Consider the following 25261-nt stretch of genomic DNA (forward strand, 5'->3'; position numbering starts at 1 on the left):
TCCCCAGGTCCCAGGGAGTTCCTGGAGGAGGGACCCCTGGTGAGACGGAGAAGCAGGGAGGCTAGAAGGCAGGGGGTTCTGATGTGCTCTGCCTACACCGAGCCCCTGCTCCACGGTGTAGCCATGAGCCTTGGGCCAGGGACCTGACCCCTGGGTGCCTCCGTTTCCTCATTTTAAAGTGCTAACAGTCTCTCCTCCTGGGACTGATGTAGGATCAAATGAGTTAATGCATGTGGGAGGGGCTCAAATCCTTCATAAAAGTCAGCTTTTACTTCTCAAAACCCTCTCCCGCTGACCCCTGAGTCGTGTGTGGTTGTGCCAAAGCACCTCGACCTAGTCCCCTGCTGATGGACTCCAAGTCGGTTCCAATCTTTTGTGATCGCAAATAATGCTGCATTGAATAGCCTGTGGCTCTGTGTACCCGCCCCTCCCCTAAGGTATGTGACCCCCACGATAACCTTGGCTCTGGACTTTGCTTCTTGGGGCCTGCAGAATGAGAGATGTGCGGGTGAAGGGTCAGCCCTGGCCTGGCATGCGGACAGGCCTGCGGGAGGCCGGGTCAGGCCCTCCCCAAGCCAGGAGGGACAGATTCCTCCTGAGGCCCTCAGGGGAGTGAGGCGCCAAGCGGTGAGTTTCAAAGGGTTGAGGTTTCAAAGCTCCCAGGTTCCTGGAAAATGTCCTGAGGTGGATCTGGGGAGAGGGAATCTGCACTACGCAGGCTCTCCCCATCCTCTGCAATCCTCTTCCCCCAGGAAGCCTCCTGGGATCTGGACTCCAAACACCCCTGACTGTCTCTGCACTGATTTAGCACCAGTGGTATCCAGCTTCCTTTGGGGAGGCAGAAGGCATGGCCATTGAGAGTCTTAGAAGTGCAAGAAGGCTGGGTTTGGTCCTAACTTCTCAGGGCTCCCACCCCTGTAACCCCTGCCCTTCTGCCTCCTCCTCTGTTCGGGCGAGGTAATGATTACGGTGATGGCAACAACTTCTCCGGAAGGTCTTGGGAGGTTGCAGTGACGTAACATGCTGTAACACTAGGAAGTGTCTGACACCATGTCAGGCGTGAGAAATACAAGCTTGTGTGAGGAATGTCTCGCTACGGGTGGGTCCAGATCTCACCGCACTGAGCTGTGGGTCCTTGCAGGCAGAATGTCTCATTTGAAGCAGAGTCTAAAGGGAGTCCAGACTCACTGTGTGGCCTTGAGCAAGTCATACCCCCTCTGAACTAAGTTTTCTCTCAAAAACGTGGTTGTGATGGCACGATCTGGCAGATGGGTCTTGAGGATTAAGAGAGGCAAAGCTCAGGGTCTGTGAGTGCCGGATACGTGGTGGGGACTGCTGACCCTGATCATCAGCAGTGGTAACGGTGGTAAACAGCCTCCCAGAAACCGGAACAGCACTGTGCACACAGCTGGTGCTTAGGGAACACATATGGATGGATGGATGGTGTCAAGTCTGTTTGTTATAAAGTGGGGTCTGGGAGAGGCCCTGTTAGGGGGACTCATTTCCCATGCTGCTGACCCCTTTGGGAGAACAGAGGAGAGAGCGCCACAGGACCGTACCTGCACTTACGATATCTACTCTACTCTGTGATCTGAGGGATCTGGCCTCATCACCCCATTTTACAGATAAAAAATCCAGGGCCCAGAGAAAGGGGAGCTCACTGGCCCCTGGTGGCACACACAGCAGCTCTCACTTGTCCTGACTTTGTGCAGTGGTCTTCACCCTGACCCTCTGCCCTGTGCAGGAAATGGACCTCGGGAATGAGATACAGTGTCCCTCTGTGGCCACAGCCCTTGCACATTTCTGACATTTTTGTGTCCTGGGACAAAGGGTGAACAAACTCACACGAACTATTCTGGTTTCCTGGTGGAAAAACACTCCTGACCCCGGGTGGGGGAACTTTGCTGTTGGTTTTGCTTCTCTTCAGCCCCTCTCCGCCCTCCATTAACGACTCAGCAGCAGCGATCGTAGCAAATCCAGATCGTGAAAATCCAGGGATAACCTTAAGAATTGTTTGCGGGTACTGAATGGGTCAGAGGGCTCCCTGGACCGGGGGGCTGGCCCTGGGGGGCTGGCTTCGGCTGCTGCTGCCCTTGGCCTGAGCAGGTGAACTAATGAATGAGCAGATATCCGCTGCCTTCACGTGGCCTTCTTCCTCCTCTAAGGACACCAGTCTTTGGATTGGGGTCCAATCCAAAGGGTGACCTCATCTTAACCAGTTCTGTCTGTAAAGACTCCATTTCGAAATAAGGTCACACTCAAAGTCCCTGGGTAGATGGGACTTTGTGACATCGGGGGGACACCACCTCTGGGAAACAGTAGCCCTTCCTATAGTGCCTCTCACACCGACTTCATGCGGCACCAATGATGTGTTGGGCACTCCTCTGCGCTTTCATTCCCTCTCCGGATCAGGCCTCTCCACAGTTCTAGGATTATCTCTGTTTGAGGCCAGAGAGGTGAACTGACTCGTGTAAGGTCACACAGCTGGTAAATAGCACATTTGGGAGCAAACCTATTCTCTCTGACTCCAAAGCTGGCAAGGTTTTGAGACCCTCCAATCCCATTCCAAGGGCTTGGAGTCATCGTCCTTTCTCTCCCAGAGTCCCGGCCATTCGAGCTATGCTGTCTCCTGGCCCACACCTCCCTCCTGTCTCTCCAGACACATCTCCTTCAGAGAGGCTATAAAAAGGCAGGGGAAGTGTTGCGGGGGGCTGGATCTTGTTTTCACAATGGCAAACATGAAGCTGCGTTCTGCCTGGGGTCACGGGTGCCAGGCTATCCTGCAGGCAGAAAGCTTGCGACCCTTGTGCGCGTAAGAGCATGTCAGACGCATACATGTCATCCTTGACATCTGGTAACATTTTAAGCGTCTTGACTTGGGCTTACAAATTGAAAAATGGTCCATTAAGGTGTGATCTATTCGTCATTGAGACAATGCTATTTAATGCTCACAAAGTGATTCACTCTGTTGGGTCCACAAACCCAGACTCCTTGGGCCAGACCTGGCGAAGGCATTTTGCAGGAAGGATGAAGCTGTTTCTCTGACAGCCAGGGGAGAGCGGGGGCCTTGTGGGCCGGAATGCAGACTGACAAAGAAAAATGAGTGGCTGCCAGATGATGTATGGCTGTTTACCCTTTAACACGTCTGTGTTGTGGCCATGGAAATAACTTGCTTTGGCTAATGGGAGATGTGTGCAATCAGGAGTCTCTCAAAGCCATGAGCTCGGAGCCATGAGGAAGGATTGTAATTTCCAACAACTGGGGCTTTGGGGCCTTAGGAATTGTACGCTCTGTCGGCATAGAGAGCCAGGAGCCTTCTCCTAGCCAGTGAGCAAGTTGGAGGCCCCTGGGCAGATCAGGGGCTCCCTAGGAACAAAGTCAGCCTGCAGAACTTTGCCTCCCCACCCCAGAGGAGTGGGATGGGGGATGTTAAGAGTTGAGAGAGTGGCTAGCAAGTGTGTAGGAGCCAGCCACATCACAGAGAGCATTGCCCCAAAGCCAGACCTGCCTGGGTTCAAATCCTGCCTCTCCCACCAACCAGCCAGGCCTTAGACAGCCCCTCTATAAAACAGGGATTCTAACAGAACCTACCTTGGAGGTGTTCGGGGATTTCCTGAGCTAGCGGCACAGAGAGAGTTCTCAAGAATGCTAATCATTGTTATCATGCTGGGTTGCTGGGGTACAGAGAAGAGCCAGTCAGGACAAGAGAGAAACAGCGCTGTGCCTTCTGGCTGTGGGTCTAGGGGCAGGCTCCTAACTTGCTGCACGCACCCGGTGCAAGAGGTTTCTCCCAGTTTCTGCCCCTCGGGACAATCGGGAAACCAGTAATAATGTCGGCTGTCACCCAGCTCGGCCAGCCCATGTGCCCAGAATCCAAGAAGTGGGATTAGCTTGAGCAGGGAGAACACAGGAGGAGGGCTAGAGCCAGAGCTAGGGTTACCATGAGCCACCACCCACGACAGGTGGGCTGTCTGTGGACTGCCAGTCAGTGTGCATGGCTGCAGACATTCCGGGTCTGATTCATGCCCCCAGCTCAGCAGTGAAAGGAGGTCAGACAACAGCCATGTGGTCCCTGTGCCCCTTCTGCTCAACTGGCTCCAACCCCAGATGAGATGGGAGATAGATGTGTGCATCTCTGGGCCCTTAAAACTGCGGTGATAGTTAAGAGGTGGCCATCACAGTGGGGCCAGCTCAGATTTGGGGATCACAAAGACCTAAGGCAGGGAAGGCTGGACATGCCTCCAAGTAGAAAGTCTGTTCTGACTTGAAGTCAGGCATCTGTTACCCTGTGAAGGCTGAAGGCTGAAGGCTGACCCTCCCCCCTCCCCATCCCCATCTCCCTCAGGGCTGACTGCCCAGGAGCAGTGGCCAGCTCATGGTACTCATGCCAGCTGGCTGCGGCTGTCCCACGAGGGTCAGTTTCTCGAGCTATCAGATGCTGTGGCTGCTGGCTTGTTTGTCTCCACGGCATCAAGCCTGGCCAGCTTTTGGGCAACAGCAGCTCCATGGAGAACATAATCCAGGGAGGGACAGCAAAACCCAGAGTGGGGATGGCTAGGTGGCGGGTAAAAGACGCTGGGCACCCTGACCGCAGGCAGCTCTGAGCACTGGTCCTTTATTTTAAGTAAGTTCTCCACCCAATGTGGGGCCTGAACTTACAACCCCCAGATCAAGAGTCGCATGCTCCACGGACTGGCCAGCCAGGCACCCCTGAGCACTGGTCTGGTTCCCCAGGAGAAACTCACTGGGACAAAGTGAGGGTAGAGGTGGGGCTTCACATTGGGGAGGGACCTTCCTGGGGGTAACCGCAGAGCACCTGGCCTTGTGGCAGCTACTCAGTGAGGACTCCCCCCAGCCTCTCTCTGCCCGACCCCTCGGGCTTCATTTCCTGATTCTGTAATCTCACTGCTCCAGCCAGCTGTCCCATTCCTCCATTTGTTCATTTTGCGACCTCACGATGAGCCCAGAAGGTGGGGGTGCACCAGTTATGCCACTTCCGAGATCGAGGGACACACATGAATTTAAGCAGCTGGGTCAGGGGCACAGAGCTAACAAGGGGCTGGATTAGTTATCCGCCGCTGCGTGACACATGTCCCCACAACTAAATGCCTTAAAACAACACAGGTCTCTGATCTTACAGTTTCGGCAGGTCGGGGTGCTGCCGCGGCGGCCGGGTCCTCTGCTTCGGGCTCTGTCACAGGCACGGCAAGGTGTCGGTGGGGCTCCACTCGTCTCAACATTGAGAGGCAGGATCCGCTACCCGGTTCGCTCAGAAGTGCAGGAGTCACTTCTTCTGGCGGTAGTGGCCCTCCGTTCCCCACCAGGGGACCCTTCTCCAGCATGGCCGGTCGCTTTGGCAAAGTGAGCCCGCTGGGAAGGTGCCTGTGTGAGGGGGCACGTGCGCATGCGCGGGCGCGTGTGCGTGCACGTATGTGCGTGCGTGTGCACATGCGCACAGGTGCCTAGCGTGCGGGTGTGCAGGTGTGCGTGCAGGCGTCTGTGGACGCGGTTGAGTCACCGATGGTGGAGGTGGCATCACATGGCTTTTGGGACTTTCTAGTAAAGCAAGTCGCTGGGTCCGCTGGCACCGAGGAGGAGAGAGCGAAGGCCAGGCGGCGGGAGCCCCGTCCGCCCCCCTTTCTGGAGGAAGCTGGGAAGAGTCCCCCCTCCCCTGTCCCTGACGCGCGCCGCCGGTCCGCCACCGCTCAGTCAGGAGTGAACGGCGTCCTCTCTTCTTCACGGGGTGTTCGTGCAGCGCCTAGCACATTTCGGACAGGGGCGGTTCTGTCCCCAGCAGCCGCATGCTGGTGACGGACCTTGAGGCTGCATCTTTACCCACAGCATCACGTGCCTCTGCAGGGGGGGGGGGAAGTCTTTTCATTATTTCCTGTAACTGAGCTGAGATTTCTCACAAACCCTAGTCCCAGGGCAACAAGGAAGAGCACTCGATTTAGTCTAATCTGGTCAATTTAATCTGACCCAGTACTTGAGCTCTGTAGGTAATGTTCTGTCTCGGATTTCCTTCTGCTCCATCGTTAGCCCTGCCAAGGTGGCATAGGGTCTGGAGCCCCGAGGCTCGCTGGTGGATCGGGTCGGTGTCTCTAGCCATTCTGTTGCCTAGGATCACTACAGGCCTTTCTGGCGCTTGCGACTGAAGCTGGCGGCTAGAAAAACACATGCTCTGGGCCCGGAGCCCTGCCTGGCTGACTTGTCTCTTCACTGGCTCAGAGCCCTCGTCTCCACTGCATCTGACCGTGCTGGGGCTGTCTACCCCTCCGAACACAGGGTCCCCCCTATGAAAAGCGACATCCTGGGTCTTATCCCAGCCATGGGAGGACCCCGTGTAGCTAGGGAAAGTGCAACATTGGGGAAAGTTTCTTGTCAACCTGGAGCATCTGTACTGTCCTCCCAACTTAAACTGGTGGGCAGTGGTCCCAATGCAGCTTCCGCCTCAGATCTCCAGAGGGTCACTGCAAACCCTGCCTTTGGAGCAGGTTTTCCTTGTATTGAACAAACTAACACACACAATATAAATAAATAATAACATGAAAAAGAAGTAGCTTATACTTAGAATGCTTGTAAATGCCAGAGTCTACACTAAGCACTTCCCACACTTACACACATTCATAGCAACTCTCTGAGAAAGTTCTTTAAGTCCCATTTTACAGCATGCGGAGACTGGGACACAGAGATGTGAAAAAATTTGCTCCCGGTCCAAGAGTTCTTAAGTGACAGAGCTGGGATTTGAACCCAGGGGCTACCTGGGATGTCCTCCCTTCTTCTATGCATGCTCTCCTTCTGCCCTAGGTAGCAAGCGTCGGGTCATGGGTGAAGGGAGACCTCTATTTTATTGACAGTTTGGGAAAGTATTCTGCCTTTGCTATGTTTGTTGGCATCTAAAGGACTTTAAAAAATGTTTTCTCAACGGTGGTGGGTTTTAAGTCTACTGTTTTGTGGCAAAATCTGATTTCATTATGAGCAACTGAATATTGCCACGATCCTGCTGTGTGTTCCTCTATACGAACACAAGTTTTCCCCGGCGGATGGATATCTGAGGACCAAGGGGAAGGACTGTTTACCCAGAGAGGCATGGAGGAAAGCACAGTCCTATTTTTCACACTATAACTTGTTACAGAAATGATCACACAATTAGAGCTGTGGCAAGTGTGCTGAAGGAGAAACTTTCAGAGCAGTGAGTGTGTTTAACAATTGCCTTTGTCTATTAAAAAAAAATCTAAAAAAAAGAAAGAAAAAACAATTGCCTTCGTCTGTTCAGGTACTGTGACACAGTACCATGGACTCAGTGGTCAGAGTCTTCATCACAGCTCAGTCCCTATCGGCAGACTCTGGGACCTGGGCAGAGGGCCAGCCTCAGATTCCCTACCGGGGGAAGAAAGGGCCATCCCTCACCTCAGAAAGGATGAAGCGGCTGGGTGTCCAGAGTGTGAGCAGGCATGCGGACAAGGCATGCTGTCCGGACCCCCCAAGGCTGAATGATGCCAAAGTTCTGCGACTGCCCCCCCATTGCTCTCTCTCCTCCAACCTCCTTCACTCCCGCCCCGGTCTAAGCCGATCTAAAGGAGAGAACCACAAATACTGATACTATAACCGCCGCAGACTATGTCAGGCTGTCTGAGTACTCCAGTGTCAGATTCTCAGAGGTGGGTGGTATCATTCACATTTTATGGAAAGCTGAGGCTCAGAGAGGTGAAGCAACTTGTCCACAATGACACAGCAAGAATGTGGCAGCCTTGGTTTTGTCCCCAGGTCTGTCTGACATCAAAGCCTTTGCTAGGCTTCCATTGCTGCTGTGCCTTCCAGGTTCCTGAATGGAGGCGAGGGGTGTGGGGAGAAAAGAATTTGCTCCCCCAGACCCCAAAAATAAAAAACAACTTCCAAGAGCCAGACTCCAGAAACGCCCAGAGCTGTTAGTTACCTGTCGTGGTCCCTGCCTTCCCCTCACCGCAGAGGAGCCAGGCCAGGAAGCTGAGCTGCGTGCAGATATGTGAAAACTTAGAGCAGAAGCCTTCTGAAATGTTCTAGAACAAGCAGAGAAGTTTCCTCTGGGAACAAGGTAGAGACGTTCCAGTCCATTTAACTGGAGGAGACAAGGTGGGCCGGAGGGACTTTAATGTTGCTAGCTGGTGGTTAATGCTCTCTCCTGAGGGTGCTTATGATTTATGCCCAGGTTTTTAAACAAACTTCAACAAAGCTAGAGTCAGTGTCCCAGGAAGCTAAGGAAAAATCATTCATGGAAACAACACTTTGAGGGAGATAAAAGGATATCCCAGGCAACTTGCTTCCTTTTAGACTCTGCTTATCCAAAGCAGCGGCTGTCTTATCACAGGGATCCCTTGCATGGGTTTCCCAGGTCTGGCATCTTTTCTTTGCATTCTAGGCCTCTTGCCTTGGCTGGATCAAATGGGAACAAAAACAAAGTTCCAAATGTTCTCACTGTCATACTAGCCAAACCCTTTTTTTAGTTCTCTGTGCCTCAGGACTCTGTGAGTTATAAGTGATGAAAGCCCAGCAGAAAAAAAGAGAATGTGTTGGCTCCTATAACTTAAAAATCTAGAATTAGATTTCACGTCAGGTATGGCTGGATCCAGTGGAGCGGTTGGGAGTTGGGGATCATAGGACTGATTTTCAGTGAGCTAAGCTGGTGGAGATTGCCTTAGCTGAACCCGTCACGGTGTCTATAAGGATTTGGGCGTCTGAAGGGGCCTCCACGGTGGGCACTGACAAGGGGTAAGGGAGCATTCACCATGAGATGCCTGTGGTGCTGTTAGAATAAGGTCAAATCAACAGAGAGATCTTGAGTTTTGTGTGATCCCAGGAGACCTTAAGACTGAGCCATTTCAAGCTTTGAGGAACCTTACAGAGCACCCGGGTTGGGGAGGCAACTCTGTGACAAGTATACTACCCTTCTCATCCTTCAGTTTATGGAAGACGTTGCAAATCGACCACAGCACTTCTTCCTAGTGAGCCCCAATACAGCCGCAGAATCCATCTCAACACTACACTGGAACCAACCTCCATCTGCCAGTTGGTGTTAGAACATGAGCCAAGATTGATCTGCAATTTCTCTTCTCAGCCCATGGAGACAAGAAAACAGAAGGTCTGAGGTTTGGTTCGCCCAGTGTCATGTGGGAACCCAGTGACTGGCCCTCCTAATGCTCGGGCAGCCTCCTCTCCTGTATCATTCTCCTGATTCTAGCCTAGAGAGGAGGTCTGTCCCTTTGTGGAGATTTCCACTCTGCACAGCTGCTGCACGGGGAAAACAAACAGACCTGAGGTCAGGGAAAGGCAGAGAGTTTAGCCGCTGACCTCTCTCGCCAAGTACTGTCTGGAGCTGAGTGCAGGGTGGGGGAACCGGGCAGGGTAAGTTGGGGGACCCACTGGTCCATCCACAGACATCTCAGTGGGCTTTTGGAGGCCCCACCTTCAATGCAGTAAACCCGGGTAACGTGCTCTACTAGGCTGACGTGCTCAAGTGGGGGTGATGCTAAAGTTATTCCCTTTGGGGGTGGAGGCAGGGTTGTCTTGGGGTGGGGACACATGGCTGGCAACCAGTCTAGGAAAGCCAGAAAGTAGAGAGAAAGCCCTGACATAGCTATTACTCACCAGAGGTGCCCCAGACCAGCTGATGATTTGACTGGAGGAAGGTAGGGGTGTCCTGACCCCAAGGAGTCTATCATGACATATGTGATATATGGACTTTATGGTTGTAGTGGGCTGACATGGGGCTCGTTGTGCACCTCTCACAAAGCCTAGAGCTTTGCATCAGTTAATTCAGATTCACAAGACAATGCTATAGAATAGGTGAAGTTATTGCCTGGGAACAGACATGGAACCGGAGGCTTGGAGGGAGGGGACAGAGCTCCCTGTGGCCACGCTTGAGTAAGGGCAGAGCCAGGCTTGAGGTCAGGTCTGCCTGAGCCCAGTTCTGAGAGCTGCACTCCTTGGGTGAGCAACTGTCATGAAAGGGAACAGAATAGAGTATTCAAGTCGCTGGAGAGCCATTAAGCACATCGCTCCCCACAGCAACTCACTCCGTGCAAGGTGCTGGGTGGGAACATAGAAGCCCATGGGATCCCTGCCCTCATATCATTCCCAGAAAGGGTGGGGTGTGCACTTGGGAGAATGTCACCACCGAGGCTGAAGAACAGAAGTAAATGCCTGTTCATGACTCTCCCTGCTGAGCTCATGGTCCGCAGATGGGTGCAGTCCATAGTCTGGAAACTTCTGGGCTATGACAAGCCCCTAGTGTGCAGGTGAGAAAACGGAGGCTCAAAATGAATCAGTGTCCCCCCACGTCACACAGCCAGTGAGCAAGGGAGCCAGGATGCCAATCCATACTGGGTCCCGGTGCCACTGACTCGTCTGGGGGCCTGTGAAAACCAGTAAGAACTGAACAGTGGAAGTGGCAGGGCCCCTGAGAGGAGGAGCCTGGATGGAGAACCCGCCAGAGGTGCTGGGTCCCGATGCCTACAGCCGTCTCCCCCTCTAGCGGGGTGGGGGCGCTGTGATTGTGACAGCACCCATGATGTCCCCTACCCGGGCTTAAACCTGAGCCCAGTGCCTGCCTGGCCCTTGGGAAGCCCCCAGTTTCACAGATGGGGTCAATTATGGTTGGAAATTCATCTTTAATTTCTCTGGCTTGCCCATTCTCTGGGGGGTCTGGTCCTCATCAGGGCAGCCTGTCTGACGACAGAAGCAGATGTTCCCAGGTAGGCCGGACACACCCACGCCTCCGGTGGGTCTGGCAGAGGCCGGAAGGAGAGTCAAGGTTGTGGCTAATCCTCTCCCTCATCAGCAGTCAGCTCCCCGGAGCCCCTGGGGAGGCCGTGGAGCGGCTGCTGATTGTAGAACCAGCTGCAAGGGAAATGCGCGGGCAGATGTGGCCACGGTCTCAGAGCTTCACTGCGGTGAATTGGAAATGCCGCATGCGGAGCCATCAGACGCCAGCGTGGATCCCAGGGCCACCACTCACTGTTAAGCCCGTTTGCCTCAAAGAGACCCACCTTATCCCCAGCAGCGCCTTTAGTCCTGGGTCACTGCCTATCCAGTGAAGGCTACTTGTCCCTATTGTTGGCTCACTGTGGACAACAGCTGTACTGTGGGGGCCCAAGGGAAACGGAAGACATATTTCTCCCCCAGCCCCAGCCCCAGCCCGCTCTCCCAGGCCCTTGACCTGCCCTCAGCCTCAGGAGTTCCTGGCTTCACCCTTTGTCCAGGACCTTCAGAGAGATTCTGATAACAGTAGCTCTGAGGCTGGGAAGGGGTTGTCGTGAGGACAGCATGTCCCTACAGCCAAGTTCTAACCTCCCGGCCCCTCCTCGGAGTGCTTCAGACCAGAGAAGGGGAACTCGTCACCCGGGACGTGCAGGGACACTGCTCTGAGTCCTAAACTCTGCCCAAGTGCTTCTGCCTGCCTGGTTCTGCTTTGATGTGGTCTGTTGGGTTCTGTGTCATAAATCTACTCTGACAATTTCAGGTAAAAATGGGACACCTTGAGAGGTTATAGAGATGCTGTTTTTGGTCATAAAAAATAAAAATTCAGAAAACCTAACAAAAGTAATTTGAACAAAGATTTTGTTGGCTCGAGTAATGGAAAAGTCAGTGGTAATGTGGGTTTCAGGTAAAGTTTGATCCAGCCACTCAACACTTTGGGAGCCAGAGTGCCACAACACCTACCCCTTTTCTACATACATCTGTGTGCTTATGCCCCCAGAATGGCCACCCCGTTCCAAATATCCCTGACCTTTCAGCTCAAGTATCTGCACCAACTGGAGTGCTCTTCCATGTCTCTTGGTTTACATTCTTGCAGGAGGGAATCTGATGTCCAGGTTCATCCTTCCTGGCCGGGCACCAGAAGTTTTATGTTTCTGGTCAGTGAGTGAATCATCTCTCCAGGGTCCAGTGTCCTAGGCTTGTTCAGATAGTGGTGGCTAGACCACAAGGGGCACATGTCTGTCCCACCTCAGTAGAGGCAGGATGTCTGAGAAGGGGTCATGGACCAGTCAGCCATCCTGATACCTCCCAGAGAAGTGGGGACTCAGCCCCTGCAAATTCCTCCCTGAACTGGAGACGATCCAAGGAGTCTTATTTTGTTCTTAACTAATAACTTCAAGAAAACTTTAAGTTTGGTTCTGGCTAGAATTTCTTTGCCTCACTGTTTCCTGAGGCTCTGTTTCTGGTTCTTTCAGGAGGAGAAATTCAGACTCAGGCTCTGTGACCTGTCTCTGCTATCAGTGAGTCCTGGGTCACCCTAGGAGTGCCACGGACAGGAGGCAGGGTGACTTCTCCCATCAAATCTGCATTATTTTATTGCTTTCATACCAGGAAAGAGGCTTCATCTTCAAAACAATGCATGCACGTCATCGATCAGGCTGGAAGAACTTGTTTGGCCAAATTTAGAAGCCACAAGAAGGTCAGAGAATAAATTTAGAACTGAACTCTGAACCTTGAGGGCCCATCGGTCACGGTTAACTTTTCCTGCCACCTTGAGTTGGATTGGTTTCCCTCTGACTCCTGTGTCCCCAGAATTCCACCTAGGCCTGGCTCTTCTGCTTATAAGCTGTGTGACTCTAGGAATGTGTTTAACCTCTCTGAGCCTTCCTTTCATTATCTTTTAAAGAATGGATGGGGGGGGGGTTGGCAATAAAAAAATCTACCTTACAGGATGTTAGGAAGATTAATTAAGACTTTTTGTTCTAGGAAAATATACATAACATAAAATTTCCCACCTTACCCATTTTTAAGTGTACGGTTCAGGTCGTTAAGCACATTCACGCTGCTGTTCAACCGTCACCACCGTCCACCTCCAGAACACCTTCATCTCCCCCAACTGAAACTCTGTCCCCGTTAAACACTAACTCCTCGATCCCTCTCCCCCAGGCACTGGCTCCCACCATTATTCCCTCCCTCCCTCCCTTCTTAAGATTTATTTATCTGTTTGCTTATTAGAGAGTGGGGGAGAGAGCGAGCTTAGGCACGCAAGCTTGGGGAGAGGCAGAGGGACAGAGAGACAGAGAGAGAGAATCAGGGGCAGGCTCCCTGCCCAGCGCAGAACTTGGGGCCAGGGGCTGGAAGGGGGCTCTCAATCTCATGACTCTGAGATCACAACCTGAGCCAAAACCAAGAGTGGGATGCTTAACTGACTCCGCCCCCCAGGCACCCCCCCCACCCCCCGCCGTTCTACTTTCTGTCTTTAGGACTTCGACTGCTCTAAGGACCTCATGGAGGAATCACGTCATAATTGTCCTTTTATGACTGGGCTCCTTCAGTTTGCATCATGTCCCCAGAGCTCATTCGTGTTGCAGCCTGAGTCAGAATTCCCTTCCAGTGTGAGGACGAATGGTGTTCCCGTGTACAGGGAGACCACATTTGTTTACCTGTCCAGCTGCTGAGGGGACACGGGTTGTTCCACCTTTTGGTTACTGTGTGTAATGTTGTTGTGAACACGGGTGTATGAATGTCTGGTCAAGTCTGGGTATACACCAGGAGTGTGATTAAAATATTTGGTGGAGAGCTCTTAGCCCATGCTTCGCGTAGATGAAACATTCAGCAGTGTAGCGAATAAAACCCGTGTTAGGAAAATAGTGGGTGAACTTTAAAATGCAGATTAAAGAAAGGGTTGTCAGATTAGCAATGACTAAAAAGTAATGTTCCTCAAGCAGTTGGGGTACAGTGAGCTATGTAATAATGTATAAAAATGATATATATTCCACCTATAAAATAGGTACCGTTGGTGGATCATTTACTGTGTGCCTGAAACAAAGCTAAGCTCTGTGTATATTCTCACATTTACTCCTCCCAACAACCTAAATGGGTGGGTCTATTATTTCTCTGTCTTACAAATGAGAAAACAGAGGTCCCAAGTGGTAACGTGGCTCTCCAGGTCTCGTAGCCAGCAAGTGGCAGAGCTGGGATTCAAACCCAGGACCACGGCTCTAAGAGTAGAAAAGCCAAGGAAAAAAATGCCTTCTAAAGGCTGACTATGGCCCCTAGGAAGGATGGGAGTACTTACTTTCCATGTCGCATTCATCTGTATTTTTTCCCTAAACCAAGGGAAAAAAGAGCATATTAGGTAAGAACAAAAAAAAAAAAAAAAAAAGAAAGAAAAGAAAAGAAAAGAAAAAAAGAAAAGGAAGGGAAGAAACAGTTGTCTCTTGCAAGCAGGCATCTTTGATGATAAAACATTTATGTCTTGTGTCTCCTGCCACAAACTCAGTTTGTGTCCATTTTTTTCCAGTTGAAGAAGAGCAGAGTGTCCTGGCTGTGTCTTCTGGCTGATTGCTTAATAATCATGGACACACACACACACACACACACACACACACACACACGGCCGGACACAGGAGAAGAGACAAAGCCAGCAGTAGCCAAAACTCTGCTAGATCGATGCGGACTGTTACAGGCACAGCTTTCCAAAAAGCGGAGCTCAGTGAGATAAATATTTTTCCTGTGAGAAGAGGCTTAAGTCGGCAATCTTAACAACCCCCCAATTCATTCCAGATCTGCTCAGAGCGGCTGGCGTCAGGGCGCCCATCTTGATGTACTTAGGATCACTGAGTAACTGCAGTGTGCCTGCGTGTCTGGCTGGCTTCTCCCACGTGGCGGGGTGCCACAGGGTGCCGGCCAGGGCAGACAAGGAGTCTGTCTCCAGAAGATGCTCTCCCCACACCTCCTGAGCTCCCACAACTTCTTGGGGTCCCTAACTTGCTTCCCCTGGGAAACCAGCACTATTTGTTCTCAACCGGAGGCCTGAGAATTTCAGCCTCTTTTCTTGGCAAAGACTCTGTACTTTTGGTTCCGGAGACAGTCTGCAGGAAGAATTTAGAATTAGGGCCTTCGGAAACCTATACACATGAAGAAGCCTGGGTTATCTCAAAGACTGAAAACCACTACCCAGGCAGAAATTTGTTGACTGATTGATTCATTCCCTCCCTGGGTTGTACACTCAATAACTGTTTATTGGGCTCCTCCCAAGGGTTAAGATTTGGTACGGAGCTAGAGTCAGACAGTACAAAGCTGCTGGAGGCACAAGATCCATTTGGTCATCCGTGCACCCGTTCATTCATTCAGCAAGTATTTACTGAGTCCCTCCCAGGGGCCAGGGCCTCTCCTGGGAGGGCTGGTCCGTTCGGACGTGCATTCTCGCTGGAGGGACAGACGGGAGACAAGGAAAACGTAGTGAAGAGGATATCTGCTGGTGTGAAATGCTGAAGAGAAAAATAAAACCGAGATGGGGAACTGAGAAAATGGAGAGGGGCAGGGTTGGTCCCACTGAGATAAGTAGCCCGGGAAAGGCTCACGAGGAGGTGATATTTAAGTGACAAACTGCGGGAGAGAAGGGAAGATGATTCAGGGGAAAAGCATTAATCACGCTGACTCACGGACCACGCAAGTCCCCTTTCAGGGATCTCTCAGCCCCGAGTATGCCAGTGAGAGTCTTTCTGTTGTTAACACGTCTTGAACGCCTCGCGAAGACCTACTGATGTCTGTACCTTAAAGGAGCGGGATTAGCGGACAATGTGGCTACCTGCGCTCAGACACGGTTTTGTGTTCAGTGCGACTATCTCCCAGCTCCCACTTCTGTTCTTCTTGATGGCCAATGATGCTGGCTCTTCATTTACAGCCATGATTAAAGTGTCCTTCCAAAATATGCTTATTTTCTGAAAAGCGAGGTCATTTATAGAAAAGTACCAGCACCTTGAAATACAGGTGGTAGTCCGGTATGGGGGAAGCGGGGGTGTCAGGAAGGCAATAAACTCGTGAAGTCTGGGACGCACGTCAACAGGACAAGCTGCTCGGAGCCTGGCTTGGGATGTGAAACCTTCTGGGTGGGAGTCAGCCTGCCATCAGTGACTCCCTTGAATGCTTCTGGAAGAGGATGGCGTCCCCCGGGGAGAGGGTGGATCTGGGCAAGGGGCTCAGAAGAGGCGCTACGGGGGGCAGGCTCGAAGGCAAGGGCAAGCTTGGACTTACCTGTGAAGGACATACAGGGTGTTGGAGGGAATATCACACGCCAAGTGGTGGGAAGAGGAAGAAAACTGGCCGGGCAGGATGGGAATATGGGAGCAGAGATGCCCGAGGAGGCAGACCCTCAGAAAACCGCCCTAATTTATCTCGTGCAGTGACTAATCCTAACGTGAATTCTAAAACCTCCCTTCATTGAGCACTGCTTTCTTGTATCTTCTTAGGTCATCTCAGCAGACCCACGAGGCAGTGCTGCTGTTACGGCCCCATTCTACAGACGGGGAACTTCGGGCTCAGGCCAAGTCACCTGTGCAAGGTTAGGCAGCCAGTGAGAAGCCATCAGGACTTTTTTATCAACCTATTTTTTTAAAATGGAGATAAAGCTCCATAAAACTTACACTCTTATTTTTTATTATTTTAAAAGATTTTATTTATTTCTTTGAGAGACAGAGAGCGAGTGAGCACACGAGCAGCAGGGTGGGGTAGAGGGAGAGGGAGAAGCAGACTCCTTGCTGAGTAGGGAGCCCGACACAACATGGGACTCCATCCCAGGACCCCGAGATCACGACCTGAGCCAAAGGCAGACGCTTAACCGACTGAGCCACCCAGGCGCCCCTAAAACTCATACTTTCGAAGCGTAGAGTTAAGCACATTCACAAAGTTGTGCAACCATTACTACCATCTAATTCCAGAACATTTCCACGCCCCCCCCAAGAAACCCCACCCCCATTAGCAGTCACCGCCCCCACTAGAAGTCATCGTTCTCTGCTCCCAGCCTCCAGCAACCACTCATCTGTGTTCTGTCTCTATGGATTTGCCTATTCTAAACATTCCATAGAAATGGAATCATCTGCTCTGTGGCCTTCTGTGTCTGGCTTCTTTCACTCAGCATTCTGTGTCCAAGAGTCATCTACGGTGGGACACGTACGGCTGCCTCATTTCTTTATGTGACCCAACACTGTCCCACTGTCTGGCTGTACCATGTTTCACGAACCACCCGTTGGTTGATGAACACTCGGGTCGTTTTGGCTTCTTGGCTTCAGAGAATAACCCTGCTGGGAATATTTGCGTGCGTGTCTTGCGTGGACACGTGTTTTCATTTCTCGCAGGTGTACGTGGAGGAGTGACAAATGCCCTGCCCACTCGTAACTGTGCTGAACCACTGGAGGAACGGCCGAACTATCTTCCAAAGCAGCCGCCGTGCTCTGCTCCCAGCCCATGGGGTCTGAGGCTCTAATCTCTCCAGTCCTTGCTGGTGCTCGTTGTCCGCGCCTCAGAGGAGGGTCAGTCGTCCCAGTGGTGGTGAAATGGCATCTCGTTGTGGATTTGATTTGCTGGGGGAAGCAGTCAGAGGGCGTTTAATTTGGAATGTATGGTCCCCACCGCCTGGTGTTGCCAATCTGGGTCCAAGGGAACAGAGAGGAGGAAGATCTGGCGGAATCTGGACATGTGGGTGGGTGGCCAGGGCTTGGGACTGCTCCGAGGATGGGGGAGAAACATAGGAGCAGGGCAGCGGACTGTGAGGTTCAGAGACTGGGAGAATTTGGGGGTGCAGTAGCGTTGGCGAGGGCACGTGCCATGAATAGAACCGGGTGATTGGACACCCCTGTCTCCCTGGGTCCAGGGTCAGCCTCTTCCAAGGATAAGGCCTTGGCCTCAGGCTTTCTTTATTATTTTTTTTTATTGTTTAAAATTTTGTATTTTTAATTTAAATTCAATTAATAGTGTATTAAGTTTTCGAGGTAGAGTTCAGTGAGTCATAAGTCTTCTAGAACACCCAGTGTTCTAGAAGAACACTGAAGCATGACATCACATGCTCTTCTTAATGTCCGGCCCCCAGTTACCCCATCCCCCTGCCCCCCTCCTCTCCAGCAACCCTCAGTTTGTTTCCTATGATTAAGAGTCTCTTATGGTTTGTCTCCCTCTCTGATTTCAGCTCATTTTCTTTTTCCCTTCCTTCCCCCTATGCTCCTCTGTTTCGCTTCCTAAATTCCACATATGCGTGAAATCATATGATAATTGTCTTTCTCTGATTGACTTATTTCACTCAGCATTATACCCTCTAGTTCCACCCATGTTCTTGCAAATGGCAAGATTTCTTTTTTCAATGGCTGAGTAGTATTCCGTTGTGTGTGTGTGTGTGTGTGTGTGTGTGTGTGTGTGTGTGCGCGCGCGCGCGCATGCTTATCATATCTTCTTTATCCGTCATCTGCTGATGGACATCTGGGCTCTTTCTGTAGTTTGACTATTGTGGGCACGGCTGCTATAAACTTTGGGATGAAGGTGTCCGGGCTTCCTTTACACAGAATGAGACCGAAGCTGAGCGACAGAATTCCTCCGCAGAAAAGCCAGTGTGAAGGGGATCTCGAGGACAGAATTCTACCAGGGCTCTCTGTGCCGGCTAAGGATGTCATGGCATCCCACCTACTGTCTCCAAAGTTGTGACTTTCAGGGTCCTGCTTCCCCAAGGGTCTGAAATTCCCAATACACTGGGTCAGGGCTCATTCCCATGTCCCTGGTGTGGGGGACAGGGCTCTGAAGACCACAGGTGCACTGTTGCTAGCTATCAGCTGATTTCTAATCATTAATGCATGCACTGCTCCTGTTTCTTGAGGATTTATTATGCACCCTTAATGACGTACCCTGCTCCAATGCTTCATGCATTTAATTTCCATCCCCACTTTACAGATGAGGAAACAGTTTCCGGGAGGTGAGGGAGGTGGTGTGGCCGACATCAGGCAGCCCGAGCTGTATGGTCAGGGTCTGAACCTCGTCTTCACCAGGCACCCTGGCAGCCTTCCATTTCAAGGCTTCCTCGACAGATGTGTTGGTTTTCTGTGTAACAGACTGCCATGATCCCAGCCACTTAGAACAATCCCCATTTACAAGTCCTAGTTTGGTGAGTCAGAGTTGATGGGGCCGGGTTCTCTGCCGAGGGCATTGTAAGGCTCAATTCAAGATATTAGTCAGGCTGAGTTGCCGTCCAGAGGGCCTGGGGACAAATCCACTTTCAAGATCACTCTTGAGGGTGTCATTTGGTTCCATGTGGCTATAGGACTGAGGTTTCTTCTTCATGACCAACGGCCAGCCGGGTCACTTTCAGCTTCTGGAGGCCCACCATATTCCTTCCCACAAACCTCCCCCATTTCCAAAGCCATCAATGGAGAGACTCTCCCTCACATGGAATCCCTCTCTTACTTTAAACCTCTTTTGACCGGAAGAGCCAGTCCTGTTTAAGGGCTCACCTGATAAGGTCAGACCCACCCAGTATAGTCTCCCCTCTGCCACAGAAGGTGACACAATCACAGGAGGCATACCTCATTACATTCACAGGTTCCATCCCACTCCAAGGAGAAAGGATTATGCAAGGTCATCTTAATATTCTGCCTGCCCACAGAAGGTCTTAGGTTTTACTAAAAATGTCATGATCCCGGCGTTCTGGGATCGAGTCCCACATCGGGCTCCTTGCTCGGCAGGGAGCCTGCTTCTCCCTCTGCCTCTAGCCTGCCACTCTGTCTGCCTGTGCTTGCGCTCTGTATCTCTCTCTCTAACAAATAAATAAAATCTTTAAAAAAAAAAATGTCATGAGAGCTAGACTAATACCAGTACAACCGTTTATTGGTTAGAGCTTCACAGTTTTCAGACTGATTCTATGTCTGTACTCCTGTTGGAGCTCAGAAGCGGTGCTGTGACGTATGGGTTTTATCCCCATTTTGCCCACGAGAGAGAGGAGAACGCCTACCTAGCCCAGCAAGGGCTCAAGTCCAGATTACCGACCCCCAGCCCAGAGCTCTAGGCATCCACAGGACCCCTGCCTCCTCTTAGAGCCCTCAGACCTCATCACCATCCTTGGAAGGGGTGAAGCACCATTTCCAGCCAGCCCAACCTTCGGGGAGTGCCTCCCTGTCAACTCGCCACATTGGGTCATCGGAACTCCAGCTTTTACGGGAACTGCCACTGGGCTGGGCAAACCTCACCTCATTTAGCAGGAAAAACTAATAAAGCCTGAGGGGCGCAGAATCAAAACAGCATGTGCTCAGGAAGGGCCCAGCTTGGCAGAGGCCCAGGCTCACAGCAGGGGAGGCGGTCTGGCTCAGGCTGTGGTACACCCGCCAAAAGCAAGGGGCCACCCGCTCCAGTGGGAGCAGTGTGTCAGGTAGCAGTCAGCACTGTCCTGTGTCAGTGGACACCAGGCATTTCCCTGCCCCGCATGTCAGCCCCCGGATGCCCACATCTTCTAGACTTCCCATAGGGTACCCCCCCTTTTAATATGTAAACTAAGGCCCGAGACTCCAGAGAGAAATCCAGGACGTGGCCCCTGTGACCCCTAAGGATTCTTGAGGGTTTCAACATTTCTTCTAGATACCTTTATGCTGACATGTGCTGATTTTTAAAATTTCTTTGCTCTTCTGAAATCACTGTCATTTCTCCTTGTATCCCATGCTGGACACTGCTCGGACTCTTTCATTTTCCCTAAAGTACTGCTGACACAAGCCCGCCAGACTGGGCTCTAGAGATAACTGTTGTGAGCCTGTGGGAAAGGATCTGGCTGACTTGAGCTGAGGGGGTCTCCCGGAAGGTCACTGGGAGTGTGCACAGGCCTGGGAATGGGCCTGAACCAAGAGCTCCGGAACTCAAGGCGGGCTCACAGCAGACATTCCGGTCAGGGCCCCACTGAACCAGAATGAACGCAATCCAATGTGTTCCGTCTTCTGTCTGCCTGTCCCCGCTTTCCTTTTCCAGGGAGGCTGTGCCTGCTTCGCCCGGTGTGGCTCTTGGGCCTGTCCTTGTTGAGGGGACCTCCCCGCCCCCCGTGGGGCTCCGGGGCCAGGCCCAGCAGATCTATAGCAGATAGGCAAAAACTAAGTCCTCAGAAGGAAAATGGGTGCCATCAGGAAGAGAGAAAGTCTGGAGAACTGGGGGGCATGGGAAGGCGGGGTGGGGGGAGCACATTTGGGAGTAAATTTAAGAATCCCCATGCTAAGATTTCATTGCCTGGAGACTTTCATGTGTTGTCCCCTCCCCCCCCAAAGCCCTCCTTTCCCGTGCTGTCCGTCATCAGCAAGTGCGTTTCTTGCTTTCTTATACTGAACTAGTATCTTCTCTCCCACCCACCAATGCTGGGGGCCCACCTCGACACATCCAGAGTCTCCTTAAACTGCTGGATTAAACGAAGTGTTTTCTACCTGAGGTTGAATTGTGTCCCCCAAAAGATCTGTTGAAGTCCTATCTCCTTGTCCCCGTGCATGTGACCTTATTTGGAAATGGGGTCTTTGCAGATGTCGTCAGGTCAAGGTCACTAGGGCGGGCCCTCATTCAGCGATGGTGCCCTTGTAACAAGAGGGCAATGCCTTGTGAAGACAGAGACCACTGGGACAAGGCCGCATGACCCCCTGAGGCAGAGACGGGAGAGGGGCAATGACCAGGCAAGAGGCGCCGAGGACGGACAGCCACCACCATTAGCTGGGAGAGGCAAGGAGGGACCCTTCCCTAGATCTTTTAGAGGGGACATGGCCCTGCTGACACCTTGATTTTGGACATCTGGCTTCCAGAACTGTGAGAGATTAACGTTTCTGTTGCTTTAAGCTACCTGGTGTACCGTATACTTTGTTACAGCACCGCAGAAAGCTGATACACATCCTCAGGGCTCTAACCTTGGGATGCAAAGCGGTAGACAAAGATATACATTGTAGCTTGGTTTTTCCTTTTAACAGAGAGGGAAAAAAAGCATGTTCTTGCTACCGTAAAGCAAGTTACAGAAGGTAACATCAATGATCCTTATTTTACAGATGGAGAAACAGGCTCAGACTTGTCTAAGTCACAGAGCTAGGAAGAGGCAAAGTATGGACTTAACCTTGGTTGCTTTTTTGTTTTTTAAATCAAGGCTTACACTCCTCACCCTCCCGTGACTCTGTGGACGTGTAGCTCACAGGTTACAGCACAGTCCCCACATCCCCGTCCCCAGAGGTCCCCTTCCTTATTCCAGGAGCTCAGGACTTCGTACTAGCCTCGTGCGTATGGGAACCACCTGTTCCAGCCACATCTTCTGTAACAAGAGCCTCCCCAAAGTGAACCCTCTTTCCCTGGTGATTTTCATTACAAAATCGGAGATGCATTCCCACCACACTCCTCTCCCAGTAGGCCAAGTAAGAATGTTCGGCAAAGAAGGAATTAATTGATAAACAGCTTGTAGTACACAAACTCCAGAGTCCGCCTGGGGTGTTTTGCAACACTTTTTGGAAACTCTAGGATTACAATTCCAGCACAAACTGTTTATTTCAGGCTGTGAAGCCACACGCATGTCTTGCATGCCTGGGAATCCAGGGGCTTTGCTCTGAACATCGGAAACGGATCCCCTCTCTTCTGTGTGGGCATTTGCCACGGCTGGTAGAGCAGGGCTGCAATACCTGGGGAGACCAGTAGGGGTCTTCTTCCAAAAGGAAATGGATTTTAGGCTGAAGATTCTGGAAATTCAAGACTTTGGGTTCTAGAAAATAAAGCTGTTCCTTTGGGAGGGAGTCCACTCTCCTTACCATGTGGGTTAGCCTCTGCCATAGAGTCACTCAGCCCTGAGGATGGGGCAAGAAAAGTGAAAAAATCTGACTTTTCTGGCCCCCTGTCCCAGGGAAACACAGGAGCTAGGGCCTGGGCGCCCGGGACAGCCTCTGTGTCTGCATTTGGCACCAGGAGGGAGAGGAAATGGCACATCGCATTGGAAAAAGAAAAACTGAAATGGCAGGCTGGCTAGATGTGTCTTTTGTAAATTGTTTATCTTGGGATGACCAGATGGCTCATCTCTGGGAGAACCCCTGACCATTTCCAGTGCTGTTAACAGCCTCCAACAGCAAACAGTCCCTCTGAATCAGCCCACGTGCCTATGCAGGAGTCCCAGACCTGCTGGTGGGGACCTTGGGCACTCCTGGAGGCTGACTCTGCCCCACTGGGACCTGGATCCTCATTCAGATGTGAGGCGACTGCAGGGACGGCGCAAGAACAACTTCGGTGGGGGGGCTTTAAGTGTTCATAGCCGCTGGGCTCCCCAGTTTGAGCCCTAGACCCTCACCCACCCAGGGTCTCGCAGTGAGGTCCCTATTCAGCCTCTCCTCACATGCCACGACTCAAGTGCTCAAAATGCGTTTGAACACCAGTATTTCCTCCCTGCCAGAGGTCTCCACCCACCCCCTTCCCCTGGCTGTGTGAGTGTGGTAAAACCACTTGCCCTCTCTGAGCCACAGCATTAGCTGTAAACAGGGTGAGGGGCTCACCCTCCCTGGGAGGCTGCCTGCCTGCCTCCCAGGCTGGGTGAGAACGGGTGGCGGTAGGATGGGTTAAGTGAAGACTTTGCAAGTCTTCCCCAGCCCCTGCCTTTATTAGAACAAGATCAGTTGTGATTCATTCGGGGTTGGGAGGTGGGGGAGAAAGGGCACAACAGGTACTCTTGCCTTCCTGGACAGGGGATAGGGAGCTCTCGCCCGTCCCTTTCTGGGCTCTCCCGAGGCACCCCTGAATGAGGCTTCTCTTCGGAGCCTTGTAAACACAGTTCCAGGGGTAAGACTTGAGTTCTAGGTGTGTCCAGAAGCTGCAAGCCTAAGGAGGGATGTCAGAAACCTGATGGACATTTTTAAAAGCTCACTGTGGTCTTCACGTTGGGGCAGAGGGCCAGGTGAGGCAGGGGGACCAGTGAAGACCACAGAGGTGGCAGGGGTGGGGGCCTGGCGCTGGGGGAAGGGATGCAAAGGAGGGAACCGATTCCGGGTGTTTCTGAGAAGCAGAGCAGATAGTGAAATCTCTTGGCCGAGGCCCTCTGCGGAGGAGGGAGAGGCTCTTGAGGACTTTATAGCCTGGCCGGGAAGACGAAATTCTCACCCAAGGGGCTAGACTTCAGTGGTCTACAGAGTAGAAACTTAATCTTAGAGGTGCAGAGAGCAGGTTCCAAACTCTTAAAATGTAGAAGGACAATGCAGACAGATCTGGCCACATAAATACTTGGAGCTTTTGCTATACATACACACACGCACACACAGGCACATCATGAAGAACAAGAAAAAAGGTGAGTGAGGGGCTGGAAGAAAACTAGAAGTCACTGAGAAAAAGCTAGGTAGCTGGGACAAAAGAACATGAACTGGTAAGTTCCAGAATGGGAGGTGCTAAAGATAATGAGCTTACAGAAATACTCTTCGATCTCATGAGCCATCAGGGAGAGGAGGGTGAAAAAGCCCACTTACCCACGCCCCAGAGAACAACACGCGAACGAGAGGAGAGGAAGAAGGGATCCAACTGTCCAAGAAGGGGAGAATCTGAACAGGACTCAGTGGGAGACTGGGGGTGGGGTCCAAGCCTCAGTGATGTTGGCAAAGCCCCTGCCAGTTCTGGAAAGCTGGCAGTGAGGGCCTGTGGATAAGAGGCTGACTCAGAAGCCAGGCTGCCTGGGCTGGAACTTCTAGATCCTACAGGCCAGAACAGGACAAAGTTGTACACATGGTGTAGCATTTTGGTGAAGGTCAAAAGAGTGTATTCAGGTCAAGCACAAGGTCAAGGACCTGGCTCTCTCTCAGGCCCTCTGTCTCTGCGAGGCTGGATTAAGGTTAGGGTTAGGGTTAGGGCCAGGCTGAGGAGCAAGGAGGTGGGGGTGGGGAAGGAGCTGGAGAGGGAGCCTTGGCGGGAGAGGGAGCAGCACTCTTCAAGGGAGGGCTGGCAAAGGGCAAAGGGCAGGGTCCGTGATGACCGTCTTGAGCCCCCAGCACCTTGGCCTTCGAGGGACTTTTTCTCCATAAGAAATACTAAATCGTGTATGTTACGACTGAATTGGTATAAGGTTGGATAAATTCCATTTAAAACACATGCTATTAATATGTAACATGTACGATACCATATAATAAAACATTCTGTTTAACCTACAGGTTCATTTCTTCTTCTTTTTTTTTAATATTTTATTTATTTGACAGAGATTGCAAGTAGGCAGAGAGGCAGGCAGAGAGAGAGAGGAGGAAGCAGGCTCCCCGTGGAGCAGAGAGCCCAATGCGGGACTCGATCCCAGGATCCTGGGATCATGACCTGAGCTGAAGGCAGAGGCTTTAACCCACTAAGCCACCCAGGCACCCTACAGGTTCATTTCTGATCTTCTGGTTTTAAAAGTAATCCGACCATTCCCGTGGGCACCACGCACAAGCCCCCTGTACCCGTGACCTCGGCCCAGGGCGAGGCACCGGGCCTTTCTCCCGGAGTCAGCCGGCGGGAATGGCATTCTTGCTCCGCCGTTGGCAGGGTTAGAAGAGGC

General features: G+C 51.8%; 1 protein-coding gene across 1 annotated transcript in view; it reads left to right on the forward strand.

Annotated features, from left to right (window-relative positions):
• The window catches only part of RIPOR3 (RIPOR family member 3), a 70359-nt gene that overhangs the window by 7943 nt on the left and 37155 nt on the right, over positions 1-25261 (forward strand). The window contains exon 3 of the mRNA XM_032350358.1: positions 8940-9118. Within this exon, the coding sequence (XP_032206249.1) occupies positions 8940-9118 (179 nt within the window). The remainder of the gene's footprint in view (positions 1-8939; positions 9119-25261) is intronic.

This window comes from Mustela erminea, chromosome 7 (assembly GCF_009829155.1).
Source record: "Mustela erminea isolate mMusErm1 chromosome 7, mMusErm1.Pri, whole genome shotgun sequence".
NCBI lineage: Eukaryota > Metazoa > Chordata > Mammalia > Carnivora > Mustelidae > Mustela > Mustela erminea.